The sequence below is a fragment of the Typopeltis vanoorti genome, chromosome 22 (genome assembly GCF_054136105.1).
Source record: "Typopeltis vanoorti isolate ZY-2024b chromosome 22, IOZ_Tvanoo_1.0, whole genome shotgun sequence".
Lineage (NCBI taxonomy): Eukaryota > Metazoa > Arthropoda > Arachnida > Uropygi > Thelyphonidae > Typopeltis > Typopeltis vanoorti.
The window spans coordinates 98,750,688-98,773,055 of NC_143570.1; the positions used below are offsets into that span (position 1 = coordinate 98,750,688).

The 22,368-nt window shown below is 38.1% G+C and overlaps 1 protein-coding gene across 1 annotated transcript in view; it reads right to left on the minus strand.

The window, feature by feature from the left end:
• LOC150094585 (zinc finger CCHC-type and RNA-binding motif-containing protein 1-like) overlaps positions 1-22,368 on the minus strand; it is a 167,520-nt gene that overhangs the window by 88,760 nt on the left and 56,392 nt on the right. The window contains exon 3 of the mRNA XM_090412108.1: positions 14,624-14,757. Coding sequence (XP_090268234.1) covers positions 14,624-14,757 — 134 coding nt within the window. The remainder of the gene's footprint in view (positions 1-14,623; positions 14,758-22,368) is intronic.

Here is a 22,368-nt window from a genome sequence, read left to right on the forward strand (position 1 = left end):
AACAATTTTTCACATCTTTGAATTAATATTTCTGTGCCCTTGAAAAAATAGTCTGTACTTTTGTCTGCAAAATGGCCTAAAACTGCATCTTTGACCTCACTGTCATCTGCAAATTTTCTTCCTCAAAAGTCTTTCTTCTGTTTCGAGAAGAGGTAGTAGTCACTGGATGCTGAATCTAGGCTGCAGGATGGGCGTTCAATCTCCTGGAAGAAGTCATAGTCCTTCAACTGCAGCCTTTGCAACAATAGCTATATGGACTGGAGCATTGTTGTGAAGCAGGCAAACACCATGACTCAGCATTCCTCATGTCTTCTCCTTTATGGCATGGTGCAGTTTGTGCAGGAGTGAAACATAATATTCAGCATTCACTGTGGTATTCCTTTCCTTGAAGACAATCAAGAGAATTTCCTGGCAATCCCAAAAGATTGTCGTCATGATCTCCTTGGTGGATTGAGTGACCTTGGCTTTTCTCAGTGGGGCTTTGCCTAGTTTGCACCACTCTATGGATTCCCTTTTGGAAAGAGGATCATAATAAAGGACCATGGTTTCATCCCCAGTGACAATGGATTCCAGCACTACTCTCTGATTCCCTTGGCAAAAACTTGTGGGAACAGATCACACAATGCTCCTTCTGAATCGAAGAGAGAAGTCAGGGCACCAACCTTGCACTGACTTTCGTCACGTGAAGCTTCTTGTGAATGATGTGAAAGACAGTTGTTATAGAAAGCCCCAACCTTGCTGAGATTTCTTTGAGCTGCCTGTCGTTGAGCAGTTCCTCAACAAGATACACATTTTCCTCAGTCATCACTTCCACAGGCTGACCATCATGAGGATCATCTTCGATGCTCTCTCTCTTCCTAGGCAAAACTGTTTAGTCCATTCCTTCAGTGTTTGTGGAATATAAAGGAGAAGCTTCCCCACAAACACCATCCAATTGCCATTTGATAGCACTTGGAAAAAGCTTTTCTTTGGTGAAAAACTTTATCACAGCTCAGTACTCAAATTTTTAACATTACAGCCACTTAGCATGCTGCATGTCAGCCAAACGAGTGTCTCCAGCTGAATGATGCAGGTAGAGAGTTGAAACTGGTACACTAAGTTCCCCATAAATGGTGCTATCTGTCATGCATAGTGTTTCAAAATTGGTGCAAATTTTGTATGTCAGACCAAAACCTTTTTTGGAACCTACCTCGTATTTATCTAATTTGTGTTCTTCCTTGAGTTGGTGTTTATAAACATTAAAAACACCAACTCAAAGTGTTTTATAATGTTAGGAGTGGTCTTCAGAGATTGTTTAGTAAGTGTTTGGATCATTGACAATGTCAAATATTTTAATATGGTAATCTGTTTTGTTTATTATTATAATCGACTACGTACCCTGTTCCAGGTCACATGTATTCCCTGATGGCCTGCTAGACTAGAGTCGTGAAAAGCATAGAGGATCCAAGGGATCATTTTTCTCAGGAGCTACAATTTTATCTTTCCAACGTCCTACAAGGTATTGTTTGGACAGTAAGAGCCCATCCGGATCAAGGTGTAAGGTGTGAAAGAAGGATTTCTCATCCTGTGACCTTTCCCCCCTCTTGACCATCATATAATTTTCCCCATGCAGGATCCCTTTTCTGCTCCTCTATGATATGGACTTTATCCCATGTCTGTTGTTCGAGAGGTGTGCCTTCCTTCTTACTCATGGTCACTGCCATATTCAGGGAAAGAGACCCCTCCTGTTCTGGACCTGTACTGTCTTGGTGAGTGGTACTAAGTGACCTAGATAGAAATCAGCTACTACATTAGTAGAACCGGGGATGTATTTTATTTCCAGATTAAACTCTTGGATTTCCAGGGCCCACCGAATGATCCCTTGGTTCTTGTCCTTCATAGATGATATGAAGGACAGAAGCTTGTGGTCAGATCTCAAAATTATTTGTTGGCCTAGTAACATGTACTTGAGTTTCCTCAAAGAGAAGACCATGGCCAGTGCTTCTCTCTCAATCACAGAGTAGTTGACCTCTGAAGGGGACAACCTACGGCTGATGAATGCAATGGGCCTGTATTGCTCTCCTTCCTTTTGCTCCACAACAGCAGCAATTGTGTCCATAGAGGCATCTGCTAACAGGTAGAACATCTGACCTAGCTTGAGGTAGGTCAGCACTGGTGACTGAGTCAAGGCACAGTTTAGGAGTAGGTGGGCTCGTTGCTGTTCCCCCCTCCACTCAAATTTCTTTCCTTTCTTTGTCAGTTTGATCAAGATCCATTAGACTTGAGCACTCAGGAATAAATCTCCTATAAAAGTTCACCATGCCTAAATATCGCCTAACCTGCTTTGTGGTGGAGGGAACTTTTGCATCTAATATTGTAGTTATATTTGTTTTGGTTGGATGCACACCACCATCATTCACCACATGACCTAAGTATTCTACCTCTCTGAGGAAGAACTGGTATTTTAAAAACTTTAAGGAAAGCTTGGCTTTGTCTAGCCTATCCATCACCTCTGTTAATAGCCTGCAATGCTCCTTAATGCAGGAAGAGTATACAAACAGATCGTCCTGGAAGCAGATCACCCCTTTCCCCCAACATTTCAGATAATACTGAGTTCATTAAGCACTGGAAATTCATTGCTGAGTTTCTAGCACCTTGAGGGAGTCAGCACATCTGATACTTTTGCCACCTTGTGGTGAAGGCAAAGTACTTTCTGTCCTCTTTCCTCAAGGGGATCTGAAAATATCCACAGTTTAAATCCAACTTTGAGAAGAGTCTAGCTCCTCCCAGGCCGATCAGTAGATCCTCTATTCTACAAATAAGGAAGTCTTGTTTGTAGAATAGAGGCTCTACTGATGGGCTTGGTGATTTGATTAATCTCCCTCAAATCAAAAACGAATCTCAATCCGCCACTTGGTTTTGCCACTAGGATGAAAGGACTATTCCATCTCGAGTTGGATCTTTCAATTATGCCAGCTCTCTCATATTCTGATAGCATCCTTCTTCCGTGTTTTAGGGGCATTTGATACTGCTTTACATGTATAGACAAATCAGACGTAACCTGAACTGAGTGTTGCACCTTATTGGTGCAAGAGAGAGAGCTGATCTCTTCCGTAAATACTCGTGGAAAGCGGTTGAACACATTCCAAAAAAATTCCTCTATGTGTTCCTTTTCTAAGGCAGATTTCGCGTGCTTAATGGCATCCTGGATCAGTTTCTCTCTCCACAGGTTCGCATTTCCTTCACACACACTTAATTCCACGCCCATAGCCTCATTCAATTTGCTGGCACCCTATCTCACGGTCGAGTCTGTGTTCCTTCCCACACAAGGACAGAGACATGGCTCCAAAGTCACATGCGAACTTGTTTTTCTCTAAGAAATCAAGACCCAGTATGACTTGATCACCAGTGTCCACCAATTCGGGAAGGACAAACATGTCATGCGTGGGAACAGGAAACAGGGTATACGGATTGCTACTTTGGCCCTCATAACAGAAGAGAGCTCGATCCGTGCTATCCACATGATCTTTATAGGGTCACATAATTTTGTGAAGATATCCGGAGTGGAGGTTCGGAAGGCCTTGACCAATTGCAAAGGAATCACCGATACATGGGCTCCTGTGTCCAGGAGAAACCTACATGGGATCCCTTGTACATAGCCCTCTACTAAGGATAAAGGTAGCCTCCCTCTGACCTCTGCCACAGAAACAGTTTGCATTCTATACCCTCTTAGACCAGGTAAGTGGGACATGTTCTTGCTAGGGTCACTGGGCTGCTTGAGAGTTACAGGAAAGGAGTTCATTAACTCTAATTCTCTTGCCAATTCAGCTGTATAAAGGGAGGAACTGTTCAATTCCTTCAACATTCTCTCCTTCTCCAGGGCTAGAACAAGACACCCATCAAGATCATCAGCCTCCTTCTCGAATATTATGTCTCTCAATTCATCTCGCAATCCTATCTTAAATTGTTGAAACATTACCCATCGAAAAGAGCTGAGGCCATTCAAAAGTGGTATGATAGTCGGAGCCCACAAGTTCAATCATTCAGTCAGAGAGATTTCTGGTCTGTCAGTGAGATCATCATGAAGTGGAAATGTGATGGAACCACCAAACCTCCCCCCCCCCCCCGCACAAACTGTTATGCCCAAGAAACTGACAAATCAAGATCGGTGAACTCTTAAGCATGTTATCACAGTAAATTGTCAATCAGCCTTAGTAAGCATTGCAAACGACTTCTGCATGAGCTCTGGAATGAATGACAGCAACAGAACTATTCACTGGGAGGTGTTGGCCCTTGGGTTTCATGGTTGTCCTGTGGCTCACAAGGCCTTGATTACACCTGCCAATGCCTGACATCATCTGGAAACAGTGCAAACATCATCATCATTGGACTGTGGAGCAGTGAATCATGGTACATGATCTAGCAATTTGATGGATGTGTCTGGACCTGGAGGATGCCTGGTGAATGATCCAGGCATCTGCCTGGAATGTCTTGTATTGACTGTGAAATGTGGCAGCAGTAGTATGAGGGTCTGGGGATATTTTTCTGGTTTGGATTGGACCTATTGACATTTGAAGATCCATACATGAATAATGTGAGATAAACTAGGAGACATCCATGGAAATTGAGTAAGAGTGTGGTTAGCAAGGCATGAGAACTATATTTTTTGCTTGAAAAGCAATGAATGAGTGGAATGGATTATAAGAGTCAGTTGTGTGTGTATGCTTTGTTGGGGAATGATTTCAAGGCAAAATATGACAAGTATTGCACTGTTATTGATGCTTAATACTCATGTAATGTAAATTAAAGATGCCAAGAAATTATATTCTTGGTTTCATCCTTTATTCAAGTTTAAGCAAACAAAGTCTGCACATCAAGCTACTATACATCAATTGCCTCAGTATCCTATAATGCAAAGGACATATCCTTATGGATGTGTATGATGCTATGCATTATGGAAAGGGCCATTACCCAGGCTGGTTTTGACCTTTATTATCATCATCAAATTCCTGACATATACATCAAGGGGTATATAGGAAATGATAGTACTACATGAAAAACTTAACATCATTACTAAATTCCTAGCTACCATTTTACTCCAAATCAATCTGTTACCTGTCAAGAATCCAACATGATCAGATCTTATATATCTTTCTTCTAAGGCATTTTTTACCGTATCGATCCACCTATATCTTGGTCATTCTCTGGGTCTCTTTCCTGACAAAGAACACTTGTTTTGCTAAATCTTTCCTCTCTCATTCTGTTTAAGTGACCATACTACCTGAGATTAGCTCTGCTAGCACATTCCTGGATACTAACAATGTCAAGTTGGTGTGGAATTTTCGATTAAGACAGGGTATATGTGGAATTACCGTGCTGGCAAGTATGACAAGCTTAGGAGATTGCTTGGTTCAGTGCCATGGCATGTAAAACTGCAAGGGCTGGATGTCGATAGAGCATGGGAAGTGATCAAGGAGCATTTACAGGAGGTTATGGCTGATTGTATACCTAGGGTCCGAATAGTAAAACAAGTAGAGTGTTGGATTCTGATTATGTAGAGATTAGAGTAATTATTATTTGCTTCAGAATCCAACATGATCTTCCATCACAAAGGCTAGACTTGTAAATATTATTTAATGTATATAACTTATTTTAAAACTTAATATTCATATAACTACCTTAATTTTGTCAAATATTTAATTGTTTAATCAAAGGAATGTGTTAATGATAATAAGATTCTGTATTAAATATTATTAAGCTATTTTATTTATTGTTATGTCAATATTGTAAGAACTTATATTTGTAATTTAACTACGCATTTATTGAAAAGCAAATATTCTAATTATTCCTGTTTTGTGAAAGCTTAATGTTAGGTAATAACTCAATGTAGTTGTATAGCCTAATGTAACATTCGCGAGAATGTTTACGTTTATCGGTTGTCATAGAGACGCGTGAAATAAACGAGCGCGAGTGGAAGGGAGCGTGGACTAAATAAAGAGGAGAAAATGTATACGTAGTAGGAGAGTCGGAACGGAATTTTGGGAAGTAAAAAGTAGCAAGGAGATAAACTAGAGAAGTAGAAGTAAATAAAAGGTTCTTAAGGGTAGGAGTTGAGTGGATATTTTTTTATAAGTGAGCAAGGACGAAACGAGCTTTATAGTTAGCTGAAAGTATAATCAGCAGTAATAATGAAAAGGAAATTAATACTACAATCGGATAAAATAAAAAGCTGGATGTTTAAGGAAGAATTCTGAATGAACCTGGCTATTCTAGAATTGTGGCTTATTTCCGATTTGCCCTAAAAAGAACCTCACGGTGTTTAATTAGTTTATGAGTGGTAACGACGATAGTTGAAGTACCCTGTAATTGAAGTCTAGAATTCTGAAGTGCGTTTGATAGTGCTTTAAGTATAACCGTGGATAAGTCTTGTAGATGTGTTTTTATTAGGTAAGATAAATAAGTTCCAAGGGTTTGCTCACAACATAATTGATGTACTAGGAACTATTTCCGGTAAGGTCTATCATAGTGTATTATTTCTATGCTTGAAGAATTGTGTGTTAATTACGCTATGCTTAACGCTACTTTAACTGTGGAAACTCTTGGTGAATGAGAGTTGGAGATAAGAATTGTTTGAAAGATATTTTCAGCTATTAGTGCTTGTAATATATAGCATGACTGAGAATTGTATGAAAACTGACTAGATTGGATGTTCCATTATATTAATTTAAGTGTAGAAACTTTGTAACCCAGAAGCTGAGAAAGTACATGTGAAGACTTGGAAGATTGTGCTATTGAGATTATCTAAACTTAATGTTTGACTTGTTTCTAGTATATAGAAATTAGAAGTATTTTATGTGTTATATGACCTATATTAAATGTTTCATTAATTAATCTAACTATTGTATTTGTCTGAATTTCTTTTTACTGCACCGTTCACAAAAATTCGAATCTAGCGGGAATCCCAGAAAGAGAATATATACTTCGGCCTGAGTGAATGAAAGACTGCTAACTAACTTTGAATTGATCGTACTATTTCATATAGACTTATCTAAGGATAGAGTGGCACAGTATAATAGAAATTTCTCTACCCTTGGATTAGTGATCAATTTACAATTAGTTGTGTTTATTTAGGTGAAAGTGACTTGTAACAAGATGGTGGATTCGAACACAACATGAAAATAGAAAAACACGACAAGGGGTTAAATGGATGAATAACACTATTAAGCTTGGGCTGCAAAAAAAGAAACAACTGTGGAGGGAATTTAAAGAGAAAGGCGACCTGAAGGCACACGAATGGTATAAAGCGCACACCAGAAGGGTAACGAGTGTGGTAAGAAAAGCAAAAGCGGATTATGAAAGGAAATTAGCTATGCAAGCTAAAGAGAATCCCAAACAGTTCTTTAAATATGCTGAAAGCAAAAAAAAAAAACTGTACACGGCAGAATGATTTTAAGGAATGCTGATGGAAAGGAGATCACTGAATCAGTCGATATAGTGGAATTACTGAGTGAGCACTTTGCAGGAGTATATCATCCAGGTGGTGACACTGAAAGAATGAAGGAACCATTAGTTTATATGGGAATTGTGATGAATGAAGTGGAGCTGAATAGTCTATTACAGAACCTTAATGTGAATACATCTGTGGGATTGGATGGTATACCAGAATGGGTCTTACGTGAAGCGGCTAAAGAATTATCAGTGCCCTTGACCATGTTGTTTAATCTGAGTCTCGGGTCTGGTTTAGTCCCGAAGGCGTGGAAAAAGGGGAAAATAGTTTCACTGCATAAAGGAGGATCGAAGACTACTGTTGCAAATTACCGACTGATCAGCATATCAGGAGTCATTGTCAAGGTCTTGGAGAAAGTAGTCAAGAGAAAAATACAGGAATGGATTGATGAAAATGAGACACTGTATGGGGGGGACAGCATGGCTTTGTGAAGGGTAGATCGTGCCTCAGTAACTTGCTCAAGTTTTATAACACAGTGACGGCTGAACTGGATAAGGGTAATGGGTTTACTGTGATACTGATGGACCTAGCTAAGGCCTTTGACTGGATACTACATGGAATTCTAATCCGTAAACTGCAACATATGGGAATGGATATAGGGTTGGTGAGATGGATAGGTGGGTGGTTAATGGAGAGATATCAGAGAGTAGTTTATTCAGGAGTAGAATCCAAAAGACGGTCTGTGACTAGTGGTGTGCTGCAGGGTTCTGTTCTTGGACCACTGCTGTTTAATTTGTTCATTAACGATAAAGGGAAGGATCTAAGAGAAATGATTCATTTGTTCGCTGATGATGCAAAGTTGGGTAGGGCAATAGTGAATGCAGAAGATGTCAAAATCTTGCAGGATGATTTGGATAGATTGGAGTTCTGGGATAAGGAGAATGGATGTCAATTTAATGTGACAAAATGTAAGGTTATGCATTTTGGGGTGAAAAGATTAGCAGAAGTATACCACATTGGTGGAACTGTACTCCAGGAAATTGATGAGGTCAGGGACTTGGGAGTGCTGGTCGATAGGGAGATGAAGTTAAGGGATCACATTGCAAAAGTGGCTAAATCAGCTCATCAAATCAGTTGGTTGCTGAAAAATACTTTGACGAGCAGAGACAAGCAAGTTATTGTTCCTCTGTACCGAGCCTTGATAAGACCTCATCTCGACTACTGTGCCCAGATTTGGTCATCTAGGTTTCTTCTTGATGGGGAGGAGAGAATCCAGAGGCGAGTGACCAAGATGATAGCAGGTCTATGGAATGAACCTTATGAGAGCAGGTTGAAGATTTGTGGGTTGCAGAAATTGGGTGATAGGCAGAAAAGGGGAGATATGATTGAGACATTCAAATTGCTGAAGGGTTTCTATAGGATTAATTCAGAGGATATTTTTGAGATTAGGACTGGTGGTGGGAGAACTAGGGGACATCTATGGAAACTGGGCAAGAGTGTGGTTAGCAAGGGTGTTAAAGCTGGGTTCTTTACTTTTAGAGTGGTAAATGAGTGGAATAAGCTGCCAGAGTCTGTTGTGGGTGCTATGACAGTGAATGAGTTCAAGGCAAGGTATGATAGATACTGTGAGAATTTCGAATAGTTGTGTGGACATGATGTTTAGGGCCTCCCTAGATGAGTCTAAGGACTCCCTGGAGTCGCCCGTAATAATAGTAATAAAGTTCTTTCCTAACACCTCATTTTTAATATGATATTGCCATTGATGCCATCTGTTCATGCCTCTAATTTTTCTCAGGATTCTAGTCATTGGTCAAATGTTTTATTTCTAACCCAGCTCTCAGATCTATAAGTTAAAATTGGTTTGAACACTGTCTTGTATACAGTAATTTAGTGTTTTGACTAATTTCTCTCTTATTCCATATAAATTTATTTATTTGACTTCCTACCATACCAGCTTTGTTGATTCAGTTGTCTATTTTCATATTTAATTTACCATCTTCATTAAAAATTGTGCCTAAGTAGCTGAAATGTTTAACTTGTTCTATAGATTCTCCATTCACAATGCAGTTGATATTTTCAATGCTTCTGCCTATTTTCGTTTTGTCTTGTTGTTGCTGACCTTCATACTAAATCTATTACAACCGTTATTCAATTTAGTCAGGGAATCTTGCAGACTTGTACTGCATTTGTTTAGAAGTATAACATCATTCGTATAAAGTAAACAACTGAGATTAAAATCTCCAACCTTGATATCAGGTTTAATATCACTTTCCTTCATAATGTGATCCATATAGTTAATGAATAACAGATAGGATAATGTACATTCTTGTCAGACACCAGAATTAACATTAAACCATCTTCCTGTACTTCCTTCAATCCTAACTGCTGACTTACAACTCAAATAAAGACTAAGTATTGCTCGATATAATGCCCCACTGACACCATACAACTGTAGCATTTTGAATAGCTTCTCTCTTGGCACCTTGTCATATACCATTTTCAGATCTATAAAACTTCAATACGGATCTATGTTATATTCCTATGATTGCCCAACTATTTGTTGTAAAGTGAAAATCTGACTGACCCTAAAGGATCACTACTAAACTCATTGCTCCTGACCTGAATCAATGCAGGACAGGATGCCCTATGGTGATTCCACACAGTGACAGGAAAAAACCTGAGTGGAACCTCTCTATTCCATGGGAAGTAAGCAAATCCACTAATGAAAAGCATTAATCAATGTCATTAGTTTGAGCCAGACCCAGAAGTGATAATATGGTTAAAGTAATGCAGAAGCCATATTTCCATATACAATAACCAAAAGGTGTCGCACATTATTATTAAAATATGATGGATTAGAGATAGATGTTAAAAGTTTTTTCACTTGGTTATGCTATAAGTTAAAGATGTTAAAAAAATTATATTATTCATTTCATCTTTTATCCAAATGTAAGGAAACAAAGTTTGTATGTGACTGGTGTGAAGTCATTAGCCTCTATATGCAAGCAGCCTAGTCGTGAAGTGACTTTGTGCACAAACTGTGGAGTCATTACCTTCTATTACTAGTAGCCCAGTCGTGAAGTGACTTTGTGCATAAACTTTGTTTGCTTACCCCTGGATAAAGGACGAAACCCAGAATATAATTTCTTGGCATCTTCAATTTATAGTATAACCAAGTAGAAAAACTTTCAACATCTATCTCTAATCCAGAGTATTTTAGTAATAAGGTTTGACACCTTTTGGTTACTTATACATGGAAATATGACTTCTGCATTACTTCAACCTTGTTATCACTTCTTTTTCTGGCTCCCACTGATGAGACCTCAATGAATGTTGAAACTGCTTGGGCAGTGGCTCTTCCCAATCATGCACAGCATCATACATATTCATAAGGATAGGTATGATGTTATACATTACAGGAAGATAGTGCTTTGCATGATGAAATACTAAGGCCATTGCTGTGGAGTCATTAGCATCTATATATAAGTAGCCTAGTTGTGAAGTGACTTCATGCACAAACTTTGTTTGTTACACTGCCAAGAAATTATATTCTTGGTTTCATCCTTTATTCAAAAGATGAAACCAAGAATATAATTTCTTGGCATCTTTAATTTATAGTATAACCAAGTGAAAAAACTTTCAACATTCATGTAATGGATTTCCCATAGTGAGTCTATGGACAACAGCGTTCCCATACATAATAGTAATACATATTGAAAACTTTGTAAAAATGCACTTAAATGGTGCAGAAGCAATGCATCGTGTCAAGCAAATTCCCATCTGAAACATAACATACACAAAACACAGCCCTGCATGAAGAAAATTTAGGTCAATAACTTAAATTCTAAATCAGAAATTTAGAATTTTTTACCTTATGGATAAAGAATATTTCAAACACAAAATGAGGAAAATAATAATTACTAAAGCAGATAAGTGAAATGCCACTGGGGTTCTAAACAAAACTGACTACACAGGTAAGCATACCTCTTTCCTATTAGATCAGTCTACTTACCTTCCTATACAATATGATCCCATAGGTTTCTTAACAAGGTCATTTCTTGGCCTGTGGAAGTGACTAACAAACTAAAACCTTTTAACTCTAGCCCCCCCCCCCTCCGAATATATGGACTACCAAAAATCCATAAACAGAATGTGGCATTATGTCCCATTGTGGATGGCAATGATTCCCTCACATACAAATTAGCCAAACATTTAGCCAAAGTGCTCACACAATATACTGACAACACACCTTCACACACAAAAAATTCAGCCCACTTTAAAGCCAGTATAGAAAATCTCTCATTCCAACACACTGACATAATGGTCAGTTTTGATGTCTTCTCTTTATTCACAAATGTCCCACTCAAAGATACCTTGCATCTCATCTAAACCAAATTTCCTCCCGATATCTCAGCCTTATTTCAGTTCACCATGAACTAGGGCTATTTCGTTTCGCAAGGAAAATTCTACAAACAGATGGAGGGGACAGCCATGGGTTGTCCACTATCTCCACCCCTGTTTAGCTTCTTTATAAAGACCTTTGAAGAAAAAGCCTTAAACTCGGCTCCACTTAAACCTACTGTTTGGCTAGGCTATGCAGATGATGTGTTCGCTATTTGGCTTCATGGCTTGGACACACTCCACAACTTCTTATCACACTTAAACAATCACACCCCAGGATCCAGTTTACCTTGGAAAAGGAAAACAATAACAATCTTCCTTTCTTAGACACTCTGATTACACACCAGCCTGATGGAACCCTGGCTTTCTCTGTTTACAGAAAACCAACACATACAGGTAGATACATTCGCCAGCAATCACCCCACACCCAACAATATGGGATTATAAAAACCCTATATAACAGGGAAAAATTAATCAGTTCAGATAACAATGTCCTAACTACTGAACTTAACCATATTCTTAACACCTTCGTAGCCAATGGCTACAATCCCCAAAAAATATTAAAACCAATTAACCTCAACCCACCTCCATAACAGAGATTACTCTAAATCTATCACCATTCCTTATATCTGGGATACTTCTCAAAAGCTTACAAAAATCCTAAAAAAAAATATGACCTGACAACTTGTTATAAACAATATAAAAAATTGGCATCTCTTATCCACTCCGCCAAAGACCGGCCACTTCCCCTACACCTACCTGGAGTACACAGGTCCCTTTTTAGTTGCAAACTGTCCTACTACGGCCAAACAGGCAGGACAGCTAATATCAGGATATCTGAACACAAGAACTATATCTGGTTCCACCAATACAGCCACTCAGGACTTGCTGATCATACGGCACAAAATACGCTAGAAGAAAGCTACTTTACTACACAGTAGCAAGTATAAATGTGAGAGATTATTCCTGAAATCAGCCTCAGCTCTAAAAAACTCCCCAAACCTCAACAAATTTGGATGCATGAGACTGCCCCAAATATGGGAAGTTTGCATCCTAAGAACATCAGTCCTACAGCCAAAACAAACCAATTTAGCCCACTGGGGGGGGGGGGGGGGCACCTTTAGGACTCTATGACCGACTTCGGTTGTTTTCTTCAGCCATATTTGTCTAGTGTTAGTGCATGCGTGCACATATCATTATTTTTATGTTCCCTGAAGATGGTAATGAAACATTATCAAAATATAGGAAGTATTAATTAAAGTTGTTTAATTAATATTTTAGTACACGTTGTCTTTCCCTAAAATCTGACAGTTATGTATTACCAACGTATAAGTTTATCTACAAGAAAGATATACATGGATTAATGTTAGAAGTAGCTTAGAAGACCATAATATAAGATCTGACAATATTGGAGTACTGACTGACTCCAATATTGTCCAATATTTCTCTAAGTTAACTAGCAGGTTAATTTAGAGAAAACCTGATGATAGGAAGCTAATAATTGCATAACCTTAATCATGCAGTATTATCATAGTATACTGTACATCTCCTGAGGGTACATATTAGGAATTAGAATATGACAATAAGAATAGACGTGTCTATCTACCATAGTCACTATCAAAATCTGGCAGCCTGATTGCTGATGCACAGTACCAGCAATCAGACTCACAGCTTGTCAGACATGCACACAAGCACAAAATTATTTATGCCATCATTCAACAGAAAATGAGCAGTAAAATATATGCTTTACAGTGCTACAGGAGTTTCCTCCAAAAGTTTCAAATAACACAAGGAATTTGCTAAATTTAACTTTACAAGGAAATAATTTTACATCTTTTTGAACAGTTTATGTTACAGATTCCCGTGATTTCCAGATGCTTGCAATGAGAGAAGATATGAAAGAGTTTAGTGGAAGTGAAAATGAAGAGCATGAGAGTAAAGATTGTGAGTCTGCTGCCTCGGTATGATAGGATATTACTAAAAAGAGGGCCATGATTGCCAACAAGTCAATGAGAAGATTGTGTAGGAGGAATGGTGTGCAGTTTTGCAGTTTATTGACGTATGGAATGAGTTTGATGGATGAAAGGACTTGTATATGCCTGATGGACTGCATTTAAATGGTTTTGGAGTTAGATGTTTGGAAAAAGTGTTGTTTAGTTAGTCTTGTAGGGAACACTTGTACATATAATCTATCCAAATATCATAATATGCATACGGAGACTAACCTGTAATCTGCATTCTCACTTCATTTTATTTACATTATAATGGTGTTTGTATTTCTAATGGAAGCCGGAAAGTATTGTAGAGAAGATTGAGAAAAGGACTCTGCAGCTGAGAAAATCAGCTTGACAAACTTTGGTAGTGATATTCACCAAAAATTGGTGAATATTGCAACTTTTGAAAAACAACTCAAATGTTGTTCCTCAAATGTTAAGATCTATTCCATGGGTTGAGTTGACAAACTGAATCCATGGAATAACTTTTGAGAAACACTGTTTTCAGTATGAGAAACACTGTAGAATAACATCTAGAGGTATCTAATACAAAAAGCTTTCCATCATCAAATACATGAGTAATGATTAAATTCTAGGGGCCATACACATACTATATTACATTTTATCCATGATTTCCTTTTTTTTGTCCGGTACTTATATAACTCTACCCAAATGTTATAATATGCATGTATGTGAACTAACTTGCAATCTACATATTCATTTCATTTTAGTAACATTACCATTCTATTTCCCCATATTAAAATAAGAATAAAATAACAAAAAAAAATAATATATTACTTACTCCTCTTCACTTTCTTCCTCTTTGCCTTCTGCATCTTGTTTTTGGAATTTTTTCTTTTTCTTTTCCTTCTTTTTAGGTGGGTCTCTATCCCCTAATGTATTTTTTGGACATTGATAACTCAAATGTCCAGTTTCCTAAAAATATTAAATAAAACACATTTTCTAATATGAACATCATGTTTTCTTTTTTTTCTTTTTTGAATACTCAGATAGGTATAATACTGTATTTTAAGTAAGTAGTCACAATTAATAAATGCACTCTCAAAACAACAAAAATTAAACATTTATTCTATTGACTTTGTTATAAACATTCACATACATAATTATACAAGAGAGAAAGAAAGAATGCATGATAATCTGATTGCACAAGAGTAGTGAAAAGGCTGATGTATTCAACTATCAACCAATAAGTATCTCAGGAATGGTAGTAATGATTTTGGGAAAGTTCATTATGGTTTGCATTCAGAAATGGGAATCTACTTTGCAATGAAGAGTATGGGTTTACAAAGAGAAGGTAATGTTTTATCAACTTGCTCATTCTATTATAATGTTACCACCGAGTTACACAAGGTGAGTAGATACACCATGACACTTTTGGATTTTGCTAAGGCTTTTCACAGAATACAGCATGGGAGACTGTTGCATAAATTCAGGAATATGGGACTGGATTATAAAATGTTAGCATGGATATCAAAGAGTGGTATATGGGGGATGTAAGCAAAAAATTTAAAGTAATCAGTGGTGTACCACAAGGATCTGTCCTTGGTTCACTGTTATCTGTACATTAATGTCATGGGGAAGGATTTGACATGCACCATACAGCTATTTGCTGATGATGCAAAGATAGGTAATCAGGACTGTGTCTGATATGCAGTACTTGTAGAATGATTTGAATAGGCTGGAATTGTGGGAATGGAAAAATGGATGCGAGTTCAATGTCAGCAAATGTAAAGTTGTGCACTGTGGTGTGATTAGATATCCAATGTCATATTATATCGATGGGATTATGCAAGACATAACTGATCAGGCTAGGGATCTTGGAGTGTTAGTAGACAGGAAGTTGAAGTTCAAGGGCCAAATAGCAAAGATTCAGAGAATAATTGCAATGCTGAAACAACTTATAAGATAAAGAAGTCATTTTGCCACTTTACAAGGCCTTGATAAGACCTCACTTGGACTTAAGACCTCACTTGGATTGTGCATAGATCTGGTTTTCATGGTGATTCTGATACAGTGGAGTGTGCAAAGGAATGTGTTGAAAATAACATTATGATTGTCAAATACTAATTATGAATACAGACTGAGAATTTGTAGACTGCAGACACTAGCAAACAGGAGAAAGAGGGGTGATATTAATGAGACTTACAAACATCTGAAAGGATCATACAGGATTTCAGTTGATGAAATTTTTCATTTTATGAAGGGTGGTAAAAGGATGAAAGGGCATCCTTGGAAACCGAGAATGAATATCATTAAGAAAGGGGTGAGATCTAGATTTTTTCTTTCATAGAGTAGTGCATGATTGGAATGGATTGCCATTGGATGTTGTGTGCAAGCATTGTGAATGAATTCAAGAACAGGTATGACTGGTGCATGTAAGTATGTGACCTCCCTCAATGAGTCCAACTCCTCTCATGATAATAATAATATATTACAAATTTTTCTCAAGAGAATTCAAAGAATCAGTTGAAATGATGAAACATCCTCTTATAGTGCAACAAAAAACATGGATGATTTTACATCAGGTTTGGTCTTCACTACATTCATGACATGAATGTAGTTACCTATACAGCAGTCCAGTAACCATCATAGCAAATGCACACTTTCCAGTGTTATTCATTTTCAAATATTTTCATTATATATGTTAACTTTTATTACCTGTTTTCTAGTTTATTCACATAATTATCCTGATGTGAAACAAAAGATTTTCATGAAACTAGTTGAGAAATCAATAAAAAAATAGTTACTTATTCTATGTGATTCTTTCTTTGTGGAATAATACTGAAAAAATATTCCTAGCAAATAAGTACTATTTCTTTTAAAAATAGGACTGATGTATTTTTCTAGTTCTTAAAACATGTTTTTAACATGTTTAAGTTCTCAATATGTTTTTAAAATGATATATAACAAAGTAATTTTTTTTTTCTGCTCTAGAATTTTAACCATATTTTCAAAATGGATCACACACACACACACACACACACACACACACACACACAGAGTAATCAAAATTAAAGTATCCCTGTTTAAGACCTTGTGGAACAGCACAACCAATGATTCAAATGCTGTGAAACTTCACAGGAATACATTGTGTGTCATGCAGAAGTGATATATGAGAAAAAAAGGGTATTTCCAAAATTCACCACTTGAGGGTGCGGTATGATGTACCAAATGTAGATGTAGTAATTTTTACATGTAAGAAGAAAAGTGACACAAGCATAAATAACACACTTTTATTCACTTCCATTATGCATTCACAAGCTGTACTGTTCAATATGCTGCCCTTCCCAGTATGCCACAAACTGCATTCTTTGCAGTGTGTTCAAAGACAGAATGCAGCTGGTTGGGACTGATGTTGTGCACATGCTGTGTTATGCTGTCTTTCAACACTGGAAAGTCATTAGGATAATCCCAATAAACCCTGTCTTTGAGGATATCCCTAGAACCAGGAGTTACAAGGGTCAGATCAGGTGAACAGGGCCATGCTGTGGGGAACACACGGCTGATCACTCTGGCTTCCCTGAAATGTTCTCAACGAACCTCCTGTAGGATTGATTGATGTGTGGAGGGACCCCATTCTGCATGAATATGACTGTTAATCTTTTGGCTGTTTCTCTCTCTCTCTTAGTTTTTCTTTTGTACACCTGAAGAAATCTTATGTAAGTAAGACAAAACACTGCATTTTTTAATTAAAGTAATGATTAGATCTTATACTGGTTTACTGGCTTACAAACTGTTATTTGTTATTTTATTTAAAGATATACTGGTAAGGTTCACACACACAATATACAGTCATACCCTGAAGTCACGCGGTAGGTGAGCCCAACAAAAAGCGTGTAAGTCGAATTCGCATAACTCAAGTATAATTTTGCATACAAACATACAAAATATTAGACAACTGGGACCAATTATGATTATATTTTTTAAGAAATATAATCGTAATTGTAGTTTTTTGTACTTAAAAAAAAGAAAGTTATTTCGATGTCAATGGTTTCATAAAATGTAATAGATTTTTGTCTGATGGCATAATGTCTTTTTCTTGTCACGCAAAATTTCTTCATAGCAAGCTAATAATTTTTTTATTCCTTGCCTTGTGGCTACAATTCATTCCTTGTTAGAATCTATGTCCTCCAAAATCTGTAAACCTTTCTTTTATGATTGTTCTTACTGTGGATTCCTGTAGATCAAACTTCTTTGCTAGCTCACAAATTTTCATTCTGCCTTCAAAATCCTTAATAATGTTGAGTTTTGTTTCCAAAGTCAATGTTTTTCTTTACTTGCTAGTTGTAGAAGAATCGGACTTGCTTCCTTTGGATGACATTATTATTTTTTATGTGATAAAATTTTTATCAAGAACATAACATTAAACAATCACAAGGTTTGTAGACTATAAAAATCGTGTACGAATGGAGACCGCACGAAATACATCAGTGCTTGTTCACAGCATGTGCGACACTGGCGAATGCAGCCGGCACTGGAAAGATACGACTAGTGGTGAGGTGTGAAGCAGGATGGGAATATGTACATATATGAAACTGCGTAACTCCCGATTCGTGTAAGTCGGGGTAGCGTGAGTCGGGGTGTGACTGTATATATATATATATATATATATATAGAGAGAGAGAGAGAGAGAGAGAGAGAGAGAGAAAGGTATACCATTTAATGCTAAGGTGGTGGAAAAATCTGTTATCCAGTGTGAGAGAGAGAGATCACTATCCTGGTTAGTGGAGGACTGAAAGAGCTTAAAATATTTCCATGTTTGATCTCTAGAGTAAGAGAACTGCTGGATTAGTTAATCCTCAGTTCACCAACAGTAAGTAAATAAATTATAAAAAAAAAAGTTTACTATATATCACCCAAAAAGTTTTTTAAAAAGTTTGCAGCCCTTTGTGGGTGGTATTTACATTATATATATATATATATATATATATATATTCATATTTATATATACTGACTATAACCGAGACTAGAATAACAATTAAATTTATTTAAAATGCAACATGTTTCATCGGATTGTCCGACTTCTTCAGGCATGGGAACATAGAAAGCAAGTAAACACTATAAGAAACATCATATCACTATAAAACGACTATTATAAAATCAGTTAGCTTTGAACTGTAGCTACAGTCTGTGTTGAAGTTCTATTGTTAAGTAGCTGCGTGCGTCTGATTTCACGCGTGTGCCAATATCGTAAAGCAGAGCTGAAAGAGTCTGGTAGATTATAGCTAAGGTTATTATTTATGTGATGAGGGTCCATAACAATTTCCTTAGACTCGACTATGCGTCGCTCCACCTCGTCACGACATATATGAAGGTTTGAGGTTGTTGTCCAGTTTATCTCATGTTGACGGCCTTCATCATTTCTGTTTACTGAAAACAGTACATGGCTTGACAGGGCACTTGCTCTAGTTCTTTTGTAGGCAATGTCTCTCTGGTGTTCTTCTAGACGTAAGAGGATGGATTTTTCAGTTTGGCTATAGTATTGCTTCCCGCAATACGTGATTTTGTACACTCCTGGGAACTGTAGATGGTTGTGAGCTTGTTTGTATTTGCTTAAATTCGATCTTAGTTTAGGAAGAGTAGAGAAACAGGTTTTTATGTTGAACTTTCTTAAAATTCTTCTTAGTTTCGTGGAGAGCAAGCTGATATATGGTAAGGAGATATAACCTTTTGGATTGTCTTGTGTTTCTGAGTTGTTTTGATGGCAGTGGTATAGATGCTTATTAACAGTTTTCGACGAGTAGCTATTACTTGTGAAGGTTCTTTGTAGATGTTGTAGTTCATTTTTTAGATCTTCATTATATGACAGTATAGATCTAGCACGATGTGCTAGGGTGGAGATGATACCCACTTTCTGTGCAGGATAGTGATGTGAGGAGACATGCAGGTATCTATCTGTGTGTGTAGATTTTCTAAAGATTGATATTTTAATAGAATCAGATGACTTAGTAAGTCTTACATCCAGAAAGGGAAGAGATCCATTTTCTTCAACCTCCATTGTTAATTTGATATCTTGGTGGAAGTTGTTTAAATGATTTAAAAAAGACTGAAGGTTATCGTGCCATGGTCCCAGATAAGAAATATGTCATCTACAAATCTTAGCCAAATTTTTGGTTTAAGAGAAGCTGAGGAGATTGCCTTTTGTTCGAAATCTTCAAAAAAGATGTTAGCTAATATAGGAGAGACAGGGGGCTTCCCATTGCCAATCCTTTATTTTGTTTGTAGATTTTCTTCTCATATTGAAAGTAGCCGGAGTGAACGCAATGTGATAGCATGGAAAACATCTTCATCTTTAAAAGGTTTTACAGGAAATTCTTCTTCATATATAAAAAACTCAACAGATTTCGTCTCGAAAATCAAAAATTTCAAACTCCAGCCTTCAGATATCATGGTGAGCTTTGACGTGGTGGCTCTCTTTACAAACGTACCAATTCAAGAGGTTCTCGATATTTTAAAGAACAAGATGTTTTCAAAAAAGAAGATTTCACAGCGGCTGGGATTCCCATGAGCTATAGGGTATTCCCACTTTATGTGACCGCTAATTCCTAAGTAGTATAGAAATATAGCAAATGTGAACAAAGTATTCTGGCAGACTACCCGCCGCCTTCGAGGGAGGAAATCATGCACAGCAAGGGCAATTAAGGCCTCTGATAGTGCACTTTTAACTGAGAAGGATATCCTCCACAGATAGAGGGAATACTTTGGGAGCCTTCTTAACCCGGGTAGCCCAGCAGTTGTGGACATCCAAGAGGTGCAGATCGGGGCAATGACTAGTCTCACAGCAGAAGAGGTCCATTTAGCAATAAAATCACTAAAATTGGTGATGATGAAATTCGGCCCAAAATGCTAAAAGCCTTAAATCGAGACGGTGTTCTCTGGCTGACTTGAGTGTGTCAGGCTACTTGGATATCTGGGCGAGCACCAAAGTAATGGCAGACAAGCATAATAATACCAATCTTCAAGAAGGGAGACCAGAAGGATTGCAGTAACTATCGTGGCATCTCTCTGCTCAGCCTGCCTGGGAAAGTGTATGCTAGGTGCTTAAAAACATGGTGCAGGAGCATAGTTGAGTCAAAGTTCCAGGAAGAACAATGTGGCTTTCGTCCTGGTAGAAGCACAACTGACCAAATCTTCACTTTAAGGCAAGTCTTCGAGAAATCTTGGGAATATGCCAAGAATGTCTACACATGTTTTGTGTACTTGGAGAAGGCATATGACCGGGTTCCTCAGGATAAGCTTTGGCAAGTAGTATGGAGTGGATGGCCAACTATTAGCTGCCATCAAGTCCCTGTATGAATGCCCAGAGTTTTGTGTCAGGGTAAACAGCACAAAGTCTGAACCTTTCACAGTCTCCGTTGACCTCCGCCAAGGGTGTGCACCATGCACATGTGCTGCACCATGTGTTCTGTCACCTCTCCTTTTCATAATATTTATGGACTGGATTGATAGGCACAGCCAAGGCAGTGAGTGTGTCAGAATTGGAAGATGTAGCATTGGACGTCTGCTTTTTGCAGATGATAAGTTTGTAGCTGTTTGTGCAGATGCCGGAATGAAAATCAGTGTGGCCAAAACTGAAACATTTGTGGTCTCAAGACAACCATCCCAGTGCACTCGACATGTGAGTGGAGTCCCACTGAGGCAGGTGGAGAAGTTTAAATACCTTGGGTCCATATTCACGAGTAATGGAAAATAGGACGTAGAGCTAGATACTTGAATTGGCTCAGCAAGCTCAAGTTCATTAGTATTGAAGCAGGAGTTAAGCCAGAAGGCAAAGCTGACTGTCTTCGATACAGTCTTTGTCCCCATCCTCACCTATGGTCATGAGAGTTGGGTAATGACCAAAAGAATGCGGACACGAATCCAAGCAGCTGAAATGAGGTTCCTTTGAGGGGTTGTGGAGCTGACAAGACTCGACAGAGTCGGAAGCTCTGCAATTCAGGAAACCCTCAATACTCAACCGCTGCTTCTCCATGTTGAGAGATCACAGTTATGTTGGTACGGGAACCTGGTCAGAATGCCACAAGAGAGGCTCCCTCGGCAGGCCCTCTTTGCCAAGCCAGAGGGTGGGAGGCCACGGGGAAGGCCAAGGACTCACTGGATAGATTATATCCAAAACCTTGAGTGGACACGTTTGGGAATCCCACCAGAACACCTGAGCTTGGTGGCAGAGGATTGTGACCATTGGAAGTTCCTCTTGCAGCTGTTGCCCCCACAACCCAATTAGGAAAGGTGGGCCTTGAAGATGTATGTATGTGTGTATGTATTAACAAAAGATTTTTGGAAAATTTTCTAGTATTTTTTTTTCCCTTTTTCTTTTGGGGCTCTGCAATTCAGGAAACCCTCAATACTCAACCGCTGCTTCTCCATGTTGAGAGATCACAGTTACGTTGGTACGGGCACCTGGTCAGAATGCCACAAGAGAGGCTCCCTCGGCAGGCCCTCTTTGCCAAACCAGAGGGTGGGAGGCCACGGGGAAGGCCAAGGACTCACTGGATAGATTATATCCAAAACCTTGAGTGGACACGT